General features: G+C 51.6%; 2 protein-coding genes across 3 annotated transcripts; one reads left to right on the forward strand and one right to left on the reverse strand.

The window, feature by feature from the left end:
• The first annotated feature begins 212 nt into the window (after positions 1–212).
• LOC125129524 (G patch domain-containing protein 4) lies at positions 213–6,683 on the forward strand. 2 transcript variants are annotated; one of them, XM_047784297.1, is made up of 8 exons: positions 213–294; positions 2,213–2,351; positions 2,772–2,845; positions 2,960–3,052; positions 3,139–3,225; positions 4,760–4,851; positions 5,108–5,158; positions 5,390–6,683. In XM_047784297.1, exons 2-8 carry the CDS (start codon positions 2,273–2,275, stop codon positions 6,222–6,224), a joined length of 1,311 nt encoding a protein of 436 aa, XP_047640253.1. In that variant the 5' UTR covers positions 213–294; positions 2,213–2,272; the 3' UTR covers positions 6,225–6,683. The 2 variants fall into 2 exon arrangements, with proteins under 2 accessions (XP_047640253.1, XP_047640254.1); XM_047784298.1 differs by lacking the exon at positions 3,139–3,225.
• Positions 6,684–7,071: 388 nt separating this feature from the next.
• NAXE (NAD(P)HX epimerase) lies at positions 7,072–9,799 on the reverse strand. The gene is made up of 6 exons (XM_047784299.1): positions 9,562–9,799; positions 9,304–9,412; positions 9,068–9,178; positions 8,867–8,980; positions 7,666–7,813; positions 7,072–7,330 (listed from the first exon to the last, which is right to left on the reverse strand). Exons 1-6 carry the CDS (start codon positions 9,741–9,743, stop codon positions 7,128–7,130), a joined length of 867 nt encoding a protein of 288 aa, XP_047640255.1. The 5' UTR covers positions 9,744–9,799; the 3' UTR covers positions 7,072–7,127.
• Positions 9,800–11,264: the final 1,465 nt, after the last annotated feature.

Consider the following 11,264-nt stretch of genomic DNA (forward strand, 5'->3'; position numbering starts at 1 on the left):
CAAGAGAGCCGGTTAGGGCTGAAGTCCCGTGGCCGCTCAGGGCCTGCAAGGAAGAAGCAGGACACCTCCCAAATCTCTAGAACTGGGCGCGCTATGGGGCTGAGTTTCTATGACAACCATACAAGCACGTGGGCCACGCAAAAGTACTTTCCTGGGGACCACGGAGACTTGGCTTCCCGCGAGCATCTCTATGGTTTCCACCGCCTAGAAGGACTGAAACGCACTTCCGGGGAGATGGCGGCGCGCAAGATGTCGCTGACACGTGTTTTTGCGGAGAGGAGCTTGCAAATGACGGTAAGGAGCTGCAGTCCCCCAGACGGTGGCTGTCGGAGCCCGGGCTCAGAAGCAAATGTGAGAGCAGGAAAGTAGTTTCACCAAAGCGAAACAGCGGTAGGAGGGCTAGAATTTAGATCTCAAGAGGAAGGAGGTCTAGGGAAACGGTAGCTGGCTGTTTGGATCTGCTCTAAAAATTGTGGACCTGGGCCACTTCTCGAGAAAACTCAGGTTAACTGGAGAGAAAACAGTTCCTGAACGTGCAGTCGCTGCCTTCACAAAGACTGCGGCGCAGAGCCTGGGATCTAGTTGCTTTTGTCCACAGTTATCCATTCTGTTAAGGCAGTTTCCACCTGTGTCATTCAGTTCAGCGAATAACGACGGAACGCATTCTCCGTTCTCGAAGCTGCATTAGAAGCACCGGGGTTGGGGAGTAAAACCAGGGCATATAGTTTCGAATTACTGTGAAGAGGGACAGGCTGTGGTAAGTCCTACAGTGTAAAGCACTAATGGCTGTCAGACTGAGGACCCTAGTGATTAAGAATGTCAGTTCTGGGATGCCTGAGATCTTAAATCTGCTACTTGCCAGCTGTTTCATTTGGACAAGTAATGAAACGTCTCAATGCCTTTTCCTCATTTGGAAATGAAGGTAAAAATGCCTCCTCATAGGGTTGTTGAAATGAGGTAATGTGTGTGAAGCAATTTGCAACAGGCTGGCATTGAATGAATGAAATGTTAGTTGTTGTTGAATCTGTGGCCTGATGGAAATAACTTGAGAAGAGGCAGAGCCTCGAGGTGGCCTTAAAGACCTCAGTGTTTGAACTTGAATTCTCTTGCAGTATCAAGAAGCAAGATAGGGCCATTTCTTCACTCTGTTTTTCTGTTGGGACTCTCAAGATCTCATTTAGGTTTTCAGGTAACCATCCTTCACAGTAGAAATATGAACAGACATGTGAGTCATCCTAAATTTGCTCCTCTTCCTATCTAACCAGACTGGTCATCATTCTTAGGCCTAATATGGAATATTTGGGAGGAGTGACTTAATGATGTGTCTGATTTCCCCCCCCCCCCAAACTAGGATACTTCCTAGACCTCCTTAAACACAAATGAAAGTTTTGGCCTTTGGAGTTGTCACTTGGGGAGGCTAGAGGATTACTCCAGTAGTGCCATTAATCGGCTTTAAAAATGGTCTGCAGTGCTTGTAATAAATGATCTTAACACAACTTCATTTAAGTGACTCAGGTCAGCAGTGATAGTCTTTAGTTTTTGTTTCTTGTTTTTGTTTTCCTTTTTCAGCCACAACTGTGGCATATGGAAGTTCCCTGGGCCAGGAACAGAATCTGGGCTGCAACTGCAACCTATGTCACAGCTGTGGCAAGCCAGATCCTTAATCCACTGTGTCAGGCCAGAGTCTTCTGCCAAGAGTGCGGACCTAAAAAGACAAAAAAAAAAAAAGCCCTAGCACAGCCTGGCATGTAGTGAGATCTCCATAAATTTAGGTGTTGTTATTAATACTAATCCTCCTTGATTTTCAACATGATGATATTAACCTCTCTGTGGTCAGACAGGGAGCATTCAAGGACCAGGCCTCCTTCCTCTGTTTCTGCTTCCAGGAAGAATTTTTTTTTTCAGGGCTGCACCCACGGCATGTGGAGGTTCCCAGGTTAGCGGTCTAATCGGAGCTACAATTGCCGGCCTACAGCACAGCCACAGCAACGCAGCATCCAAGCTGCGTCTGCACCCATACACCACAGGTCATGGCAATGCCAGATCCTTAACCCACTGAGCGAGGCCAGGGATCAAACCTGCAACCTCATGGTCCCTAGTCGGATTTGTTTCTGCTGCATCGCAATGGAAACTCTGCAGGAAAGAATTCTTATAAGAGGAGTCAGGATGGATTTTTTGCAGGATTTGAGCACTTTTTCCTTTCCTCTTAAAGGGATGACTGTGAACTCCTCTTCTCTGGTGAGGGCCTGAGGACAGTGACTCTTTTCTCAACATGAGTGTCACCCCAGAGGTCAAGAGTCGTGGGATGAAGTTTGCTGAGGAGCAGCTGCTAAAGCATGGATGGACTCAAGGTGATCCCCACAGGCCCCTTCCATGTCCCCCCAAGCCTCTGCCCGGGGAAGAGGGATCCTTCTGGATTAACCCTATGTAGTCCTTTCAACTGCAGGAGGAAAAGTTAGTTTAAAGGGAAATTTGTGGAAGAAAGTTGCTGGCTTTTCCAGAAAAGGAAAGAATGGGAGAAAGAAGTGGGAGGACTGGGAGGGGGAGGAAGAAACATGACCTCTCTCCTGAAAGAATTATGAAGGAAGGATAGTTCAGGCTGGAAGACAGGAGGGCTGCACGGAGAGGTGCTGGAAAGAATGAAACTGGGAGGGCTTCTGAGAGCATGGGGGCTTTCCTAGTGCCAGGTGTGTGGATGGCAAGGATCCGCCATGTGCTGGGGGTGCCTCGTGAGGGCTTGGGGTGTTCAAATCATTCACTGTCTTCCGTAGGCAAAGGCCTGGGCCGGAAGGAGAATGGCATCACCCAGGCCCTCAGGGTGACACTGAAGCAGGACACTCATGGGGTAAGCCTGGGCTGGCTGGGGGAGGTCAGTGCAGATGGGAGAGGGGGGCCTTGAGGCCAGGGGAGGGACGGGAATAACACGTCCTGGGTTCATTCATACTTCGTCCTCCGGCAGGTGGGACACGACCCTGCCAAGGAGTTCACAAACCACTGGTGGAATGAGCTCTTCAACAAGACGGCAGCCAGCTTGGTAGTGGAAACAGGACGGGTATGAGCTCTAATAGATGGGGGCCTGGGACGCATGGGGGTGAGGGAGACATGGCCCGTCACCTGCTCACAGGTACTTCCCCACAGGATGGAGTCCAGATCAGGCGCCTGGCTAAGGAGACCACCCGTCATAATCAGCCCAAGCCCAACCTGCTGTATCAAAAGTTTGTGAAGGTATCAGAGGTGGGAGTGAGAGGCCCCATTCTTTTTTCCTTCCTGGTCTCCCCGGGGCCAGAACAGTTTGCCTCGAATGCACTACCTATTCTCAAGACTGTCCTGACAGTGAGATCCTGTGACCAGCCTTGCTGTCACTTACCTAGATGGCCCAGACCCTCAGCAAGAATTGAAATCCTCAGGTTGCATGGATCCCTACCATCTGCTGAGGGGCAGCAGCAGGGACTGGGATGTGGGGACAGTCAGGAGGGGCAGAGCAGGGCAGGGAGGGGATGTCTAATTCAAAGGACCTGAAAGCCTGGGGAGACCTGAGAGAGTATCTGATCTGACCCATCGTCCTTATGTTGCAGATGTGGCCGAAAGGGAGGAAAGTGGTTTGCGTAGAGCCCATAGCTGGCTGGCTGTGGCAGACAGGCCAGACCCCTGGCGTTCAGACTCCCTTTCCTAGCATGCGCATAGAAGGGAGCTGATGTTTACATGCTAAGGGCTCTACATGTTACCTGGAAAATCTCTCCCATTCATCTCTAGGCCATCTTCTACCCGGGTTCATCATCTGCCCAGGTTCTTTCACAGCCTCACACAGAAGCAGATTTCCCATGCTAGTCTCACTCCCCGCCCAATCAGTTCATCCTCCACAAAGCATCCAGAGCGTTCGCTGCAAAACACACATTTCATGGTGTCACTGGCTCCTCCTTGACTGACCTGGGATGACATTCCTGAGGCCTCTGACCAGCTCATAGGGCCCTTCAAGCCTTCTCCCCTAGCCTGTCTCTCGCCACTTGTCAGGACCTCTACACTTTAGCCAGACGGAATCTGAATCTTTTGAAGGTACCATGCTCTTTCACCTTCAAGTTTTTTGCACATTGCTATTCCCTCTGCCTAGATTTTGCCCCTTTATCTGCTGGTTCTTATCTTCCAGAGCTCAGCTACTTGTAGAAACCATCCCCCAAACCCTGAAGCCTGAGTAGGTGACCCCTCCTCTAGCACAGAAAACACTCTCATCATAACTGCCTTTGTTCCACGTATTCTCCCCCTCACCACGTAGATTCCATCTGGGCTGGACCCTCCTCATTCTTACTCCACTCTCCGTCCCCAGCCTCTAAGCCCACAGTAGGTTCTTAACCTAGTTAAAGTATTGTGCACAGGTGCAGGGGAGAGGGGATGTGAAAAGTGCCGTCTTTATTATCAGTTACTAGCACTGTTGGTTGACCATAGCAGGCACTGTGAAGACCTGACCCCCCACGGCACTTCTTCCTCCCTTCTCCTTGTTCTGCCCACTAGTTGGCTGTGAGCCAGGGGGTCCAGGACTGCCCCCCACCCCCACCCCCACCCCCAGTTATAGCCCATCTCCCGCCCAAGGTGAAGTATGCAGTTTGGCACATCTCTCTGTGGGTCTGCAAGGAGCGATGTTTGGGGGCTGACATATTTGTGCCTATGGCTATTCTGGGGGTGAGGGGGGCAGTGGTCCAGGAGGGAAGAGGGATGGCAGTGGTGTCAAGTGGGCCTTGTCCACCCCCATGATCCCTCCTTCTAGACGGCCACACTGACTTCAAGTGGGGAGAAGCCAGACAAGGATTTGGAAAGCTGCGGTGATGACAACAGCCAGGAGCCCAAGCCTCCAAAGATGTGAGACTCCTTTTTAGTGCAAGGGGCATGTGGGAGGAGACGCCTTCAAATCTCCAAAGAAAGGACCAAGTGTAATGGCGGGCTGGGCTTCTTGGGGGTGGAACTGTGCGGTACTGATCTTTGTAGCCCCCACAATTAGAAGAGTGCTGGTCCCAAACAGGAACTCAGTCCTGAAGGAATGTTTTAGAGGGGAGGAGAGGTCAAGCCTTTCCCCCAACTCTGTCTGCAATTCCTGATTCCCACCTCTCCCCAACAGTCTGACCGATGAGATGCTGCTCCAAGCCTGTGAGGGGCGAACAGCACACAAGTAAGTAGTGCTTAGCTTCTCGGGCTCCCTTCTTTTCTCCCTGTCACAAGCCCACTCTTGAGGATGGCCTTTGCCACTCTTTTCCCCCAGGGGAAATGATTCCTACTTTCTGCTCGTCTCTGAAGTTGCCTGAGGATGGGCGGCTCCTCCTTTACCAGCTTGCCCTGCAGTCTCAAGGATGAGGCCTATTTCCCCTGATAACCCCCCTGCCTTGGGCCCCATCTATTTCAGGGCTGCCCGTCATGGGATCACCATGAAGGCTAAGCTGGCTCGGTTGGAGGCTCAGGAGCAGGCGTTCCTGGCTCGTCTCAAAGGCCAGGACCCTGGGACCTCTCAGCTGCAGACTGAGAGCAAGCCCCCCAAAAAAAAGAAAAAGAAGAGGAAGCAGAAAGAGGAGGAAGAGGCTGCCACTGAACGGAGCGCAGAAGAGCACCCAGAACGCACCGACCAGAGCACCAGGAAAAGCAAAAAGAAGAAAAGATGGCATCAAGAAGCAAAGGTCACAGATGAAATGGAGGCAGCAGCTGTAGGGAGTGAGGAAGACGAGGCCACAGGACCAAGTGGGCTTGGGGAGTTAAAGACCAGGGAACAGACTGATCAGTCCCTCAGGAAAAGGAAGAAGAAGAGGCGGCACTATGAAGAGGAGAAGGTGGAGGCCTTAGATAAAGGAGGAGAAGGTGTCAGGACAGAGGAGGACACGGACCGAGGCAGCAGGGGCAGGAAGAGGCGGCAGCATGAGGAAGAAGACCTGAACACAGAGGCTGAAGGAGCTGAGGAGGCTGTTGAAGATGGTGGGACCAGAAAAAAAGAAAGCAGAGCCTGCAGTGATCGGAAAAGCAAGAGGAGCAAGAAGAAGAGACAGCAGCATCAAGAGGAAGAGGAGGGTGTCTTGGATGTGGGGGATGAAGGAGGTGAGGCAGATGGCAGGACTAGGGCAGCAGAGAGTGGGGCATGTACTGGCTCAGGCGGCAGAAGTAAGAAGAGGCAGCAGCAACCAGAGGAGGAAGGACCCAGAGTCAGCATTGACCGGAGAGCCAAAAAGAAGAAACAGAAGAAGAGAGACTGAAGGCCACGTCAAGGCGGGGTTTGAGTGATTTCGTTTCAGGAGTGGAAGCCTCGGAGGCCTGAGTTGGCACGGGTCTTCTGCATCCTTTCCGTGAGGAGTCCCTCCCAAGGAGGAAACGGCTCTGAACAGCTGTCCACTGAGACGAGAGCGGTTGTGCCATGTCTGAGTTGAAGGAGCAGCCACAGCTCCCCTACAGCTTGTAACCCAGATGTCATGGACTCAACTGGCTGCAGGAGCCAGGCAGCTAAGGGACAGGGATGCTGGGGGCTCTGGGAACAGGAACACAGATGCCCCCTGAAGGGGCATCTTTGCAAAAAGAAGCTGAAAATGTAGACTTATAGCAAATGTACTGATTTTTAAACACTGTGAAGGCTAAGGAGAACATACAGATTCAGCTCCTAGGTTGCTAGTTTCTAACACTATACCAAGTGGTTGAATAAACATCACCTTGGGCTCTTAGCTTCTATGTAAGTCCCAGCTGGCGTCTCCATTCCTAACCTGGGAAGGTCCTGGATACAAATCAGTTTTCTTGCAGGCCTCTACAGAAATCTCTTCTGCAGACTTCCCGTAGTCTTGCTACACTGTTGAGCAGGAGGAGAAAGTTCAGCGAACCTCATCTTGCTCCCCGTCTGCATCCCTAATAGATAAGAACCACGCATGTGTAAAGGACAGCACGGCTCACGGGGACCTTTTTCATCATCTGAAAGCCAATTTTCATTGCCCCCAAATGCCATAGCAACCCCTCTTGCATGGTCTGTCCCCCAGAGAGACGGCACCGCATCTCCACTGTTGCTGCTTCTGCTCTCCATTAACCCGTATTGTCAGAAGAGCTCCCAGGATGCCACAGTTCTGGGGCACAGAGGCACTAAGTCTTTATTGCAAAGAATGCCCGCCCCGCTTCCCTCACTGCAGGCGGTAGACACACTCAGTGTCAGGATAGGGTGGCAGGTTCAGCTGGTACTTCTTTTCCAGAGCAGGTGGCACAAAACGACCCCCCAGGTAGTGGTAGCGACCAGTAAACTGGGCTGCAGACTTTTTGGGTGCTGTCAGGGAGATGAGCAAGTCCGGCTGGATCCCTCCAGAGTTTCCTCTCTCTACATCCCATCCTGAAAAGAAGGTGGTATTCAGGAAGAGCAGAAGCGATCAGATGTCTCGTCCCTTTCCAAACCTTGCTCTACCCTAGTCCCAAAGGAGCAGGAAGCCTCCTGGGTCTCCCCGAGGAACTTACATGGCTGGGTTCTGGTCTCTTACAGTCAACATGTCAAAGGCACTCCTGAACTCTGGTTTCCAGCCCTCCTTTGGGGTCCATAAACCTGTGTTCTGTGCCTCTAGACTCATTTTAGACTTTGTCTGAGCCTTGGGTCAAGAATCAGAACCCCTAGGTCTCTACCTCAAGCCAGGGCAGGGTTCCCATCCCCCCCCACCTCCTTGGATCCAGCACCTGAGGGAATGTCGATGCTGGCAATGGGCACAGTGAGTCCATTCAGGACACTCAGGATGCTGCGGAATGGCTCCCGAACTTCACCCTTGAAGCTGAAGCCAAAGATGGCATCCACCACCAGCTCATACAGTTCATCGATCAGCGTGGGCTGTGGCAGAGCGGGAAAAAAGGAAAGGATGTCAGAGTCAGCAGCTGCACAAAGAACCCTTGACAGGGGAGGGCTGTCCTCTGTACCCACAGATCATTCACAGAGGCACAAACATAATTTTATCTCATTCATACGGCATTCTGAAGCTTAAAGTCAAGTGCAACTATCACTGATTGAAGCCAAGCTCAGTCCCATCACCATTTCTGTTCTGAGTGCCTGCTGGCCTGCCATTGGGAGGATCTACAGCACAGGGTTACCTAAGCCTGGGAGTCAAGAAGGACAGGTTCTGGTCTCAGCTCTGCTGTGATCCTTTGAACAAACCACTTTCCTTCTCTGTATCTCAGTCTCTTCATCTATAAAATGTGCTAAGAAATTTTAAAAAGAAGTTCTAAAGTTTCCCACTCCTAAATCCAGGCATCTGAAGAAAGGGTTTAGGATGAAGCAGGCACTTCAGCTCCTAAGAGGGGCAGATAATGTGTTTACTGCTTGCTAGGGGAAGAGGAACTGGCTACAGAGTGAAAGGAGTGACCCAGGAGATAAAGGGGAAAGGAAGCTTTACAGAAAGTGGTGCTAGGAACTCCTGGAGCACACCTTTTGGAGAAGACTTTTAACCACGTCTATTCAAAGAGCATACTTTGGGGGAGTTCCCGTTGTGGTGCACGGGAAAGAAATCTGACTAGGATCCATGGGGATGAAGGTTCGATCCCTGGCCTCACTCAGTGGGTTAAGGGTCTAGTGTCGCCCTGAGCTGTGGTGTAGGTCGCAGATGTGGCTTGGATCTGGCGTGGCTGTGGCTGTGGTGTAGGCCGGCAGCTGTAGTTCCAATTTGACCCCTCGTCTAGGAATCTCCATATGCCACAGATGTGGCCCTAAAAAACAAAAAAAACCCCACCATACTTTGGGCACCTTCTGTGTCAGGCACTATCCCTGCCCTCTTAAGAGTTAATCCTCTAGAGAGGAAGATAGCAAGTGAGCTCAGCTTGGGAAGGTGAGGAAAGAGGACACAGGCAGTGGTTATTGAGGAGGAGAAAGCACTGAACTGGAGCCACCTACCTCTGAGGGCATTTCATCAAGGAAAGGGATGTCCATTTTCTGGCACTGGGTTACCAGTGCAGTGAAGAGTGGCTTGTTAGGCCTTTTAGGGTAATAGATGGTTGGTTGGTAGCCCTATGAGGAAAGGAAAGGGTTGAAATTCAAGTCCAGATCCTAGAAATCTCATGCTCTTTTCCCCACGGCCCTTCTGCGAATACTCACAAAGAGTTTGAGGTGTCGAGCACAGACCAGGCCATCTCCTCCGTTATTCCCGGGGCCACAAATGACTAGGACAGTAGGGGGGCTCCTGGACAAGGACGTGGGAGGATAGGCCTGAAGGCAGAGTCAAAGGGGATTCAGAGGGGCATTTGGGAAGCGACAGCTCAGGCTTGGCCGGGCTGTCCCTCCCACTTCGCTGTGCCTAGGCCAGGGGGCTTGCACAATGACTTGCCACTGACCTTGGCAATGGCTGTAGCACAGCTCAGCCCGGCCAGCTCCATTAGTTGGTCCACGCTGAACTGGTAATCGTTAAACAGCTCCTGGTCCACAGCCTGAGCCTCCTCCTGGCTGAGGAAGCGCAACGCCTGAGGTCCCACCCCTCATGTGCTGCGCCGGGCCGGCTGCGCGGCCGCCCCAGGTCCCGCCCCCCGGGAGGGAGGGCCTGCACCCCGGTCCTGCGCCCCGCGTGCCCCCGCCCGCCCTGGAACTTTGCCTACCTGAGGTACTTCACCGCTGAGCTCGCCATGCCTTCTACGTCCCCGCGGCCACCCGAGATCAGCCGCTGCGGCCCCCACCAGGTGGGTCGCGCGCGACAGGCGCCGGCCTGGACTCTGACGCGCGGCAGGCGCGAGCCCGCAACCAGCAGCCCGAGCCCGAGCAGCGCCCGCAGACCAGACATTCAGCTCGCAGGGCGCGCGCCTCCGACCCGCCCCGGCCTGCCCGGCGCCTGCGCAGCACTCTGCCCCGCCCCCGAGGGGCCGGGGCCGCAAGTGCTTCTGCCGAAAGCGGTCCTGGGATCCGCCGCGCTCGCTCCTCCGCGGCTGGTTGCCTTACGCACCCGCCCCACGGGTGTCTGCCTGTGTCCGTGCGCTTTCTTTTCCAGTCTGGATCCCAGCCCTCCGCGGGAACATTTACGTATTGCCTCAGTGATAACCGGAAGTGCTTTGCTCCCAACCGCCCTTTGGTAATAATTTTTCATATTTTTGTAGCTTTTCCAGGAAGCTGTATGGCAGAGCAGTTAGCCCCGGTTCTTGTCCTACCACCGACTAGCTGAGTGAACCTGGCTCTCCTGGTTTCAGTGTCCTATAAAATGAGGATATGAGTACATACTTCATGGGGTGGTAATCCATGCAAAGCCGTCGACAGCGCCCCTCGTACACAGGGCTCAATAAATTAATGCTCTTATTTACACTGCTTTTCATGGGACTTAGGACCCGTATGCCCACTAGTTTAGCTTCCCCTTTCTCTTTTTACCAGGATAGCACGTTCTACTTCCCTAATCATACGTAATACTTACCCTTCTTCATCGAGATAAAAGCTGTGGAAATAGAAAAGTATAAACCTTAATTAAGTCAAGTATGCCATGGTTAAAAAAGTAATTGAAACTGTAGACGCCAGGTCACGATAATATTTCAAGAAAAAATCAGAGAAGACTAAACTTTTAACCCAAGAGTTTTGTTTTTTTGTTTTTTTTGCCTTTTCTAGGGCCCCTCCCGCGGCATATGGAAGTTCCCAGGCTAGGGGTCTAATCGAAGCTGTAGCCGCCGGCCTACACCACAGCCAACGCCAGATCCGAGCCCCATCTGCGACCTACACCACAGCTCACAGCAACGCCAGATCCTTAACCCACTGAGCAAGGCCAGGGATCGAACCTGCAGCTTCATGATTCCTAATCGGATTCGTTAACCACTGAGCCACAACAGGAACTCCTAACCCAAGAGTTTTTAAAAATGCAAACACTTCTGCCTGGTTAGGGGAGAAGTTTAGGGAATAACAAACCAGTTACCATTAAGGCACTAAGATAAAGATAATTATCCAGGTGAAATGAAAGTCCTGTTTTCATGCTAGTTTATTTTTTTCTGTATAATGAATCGTATTCCTGCTTAGTTCTCAGAGAGAGGCAAGAACCCCTCCTGCTTTAACTACTCCTCTGATAGTCTCCTTTTTAATTAAAAGAGGTTTATCATCACCTGTGGGATGTACCCTTGTAAAACAAACCTCCAGCTATGTTTGTTTCACATATTTGTTGTAGGAAATTGAATTTGTCAGACTGAGATTATAGTGGAAAATTGTTTTTGTTAGACTGTGTTTGTGGTTGGAAATTGAGTTTACTCATCTGAATTGAAATGTAGAGTTGATACTACAATTGGATAATCTTATCCAAGACCTCATTAACTTAGATTTATAACTTCACCAGTAG

Source organism: Phacochoerus africanus, chromosome 6 (assembly GCF_016906955.1).
Source record: "Phacochoerus africanus isolate WHEZ1 chromosome 6, ROS_Pafr_v1, whole genome shotgun sequence".
Taxonomy (NCBI): domain Eukaryota; kingdom Metazoa; phylum Chordata; class Mammalia; order Artiodactyla; family Suidae; genus Phacochoerus; species Phacochoerus africanus.

What these genes read in the sequence shown, in the direction of transcription:
- LOC125129524 (XM_047784297.1), top strand. Translation starts at nt 2,273, where the DNA reads ATGAGTGTCACCCCAGAGGTCAAGAGTCGTGGGATGAAGTTTGCTGAG. An exon ending in TGTATCAAAAGTTTGTGAAG is followed by an intron (nt 3,226 to 4,759) that starts GTATCAGAGGTG and finishes CCCTCCTTCTAG; the next exon opens with ACGGCCACACTGACTTCAAG. An exon ending in GAGGGGCGAACAGCACACAA is followed by an intron (nt 5,159 to 5,389) that starts GTAAGTAGTGCT and finishes CATCTATTTCAG; the next exon opens with GGCTGCCCGTCATGGGATCA.
- NAXE (XM_047784299.1), bottom strand. Translation starts at nt 9,743, where the DNA reads ATGTCTGGTCTGCGGGCGCTGCTCGGGCTCGGGCTGCTGGTTGCGGGC. An exon ending in TCAGCGGTGAAGTACCTCAG is followed by an intron (nt 9,413 to 9,561) that starts GTAGGCAAAGTT and finishes GCGCTTCCTCAG; the next exon opens with CCAGGAGGAGGCTCAGGCTG. An exon ending in TTGATGAAATGCCCTCAGAG is followed by an intron (nt 7,814 to 8,866) that starts GTAGGTGGCTCC and finishes GCTCTGCCACAG; the next exon opens with CCCACGCTGATCGATGAACT.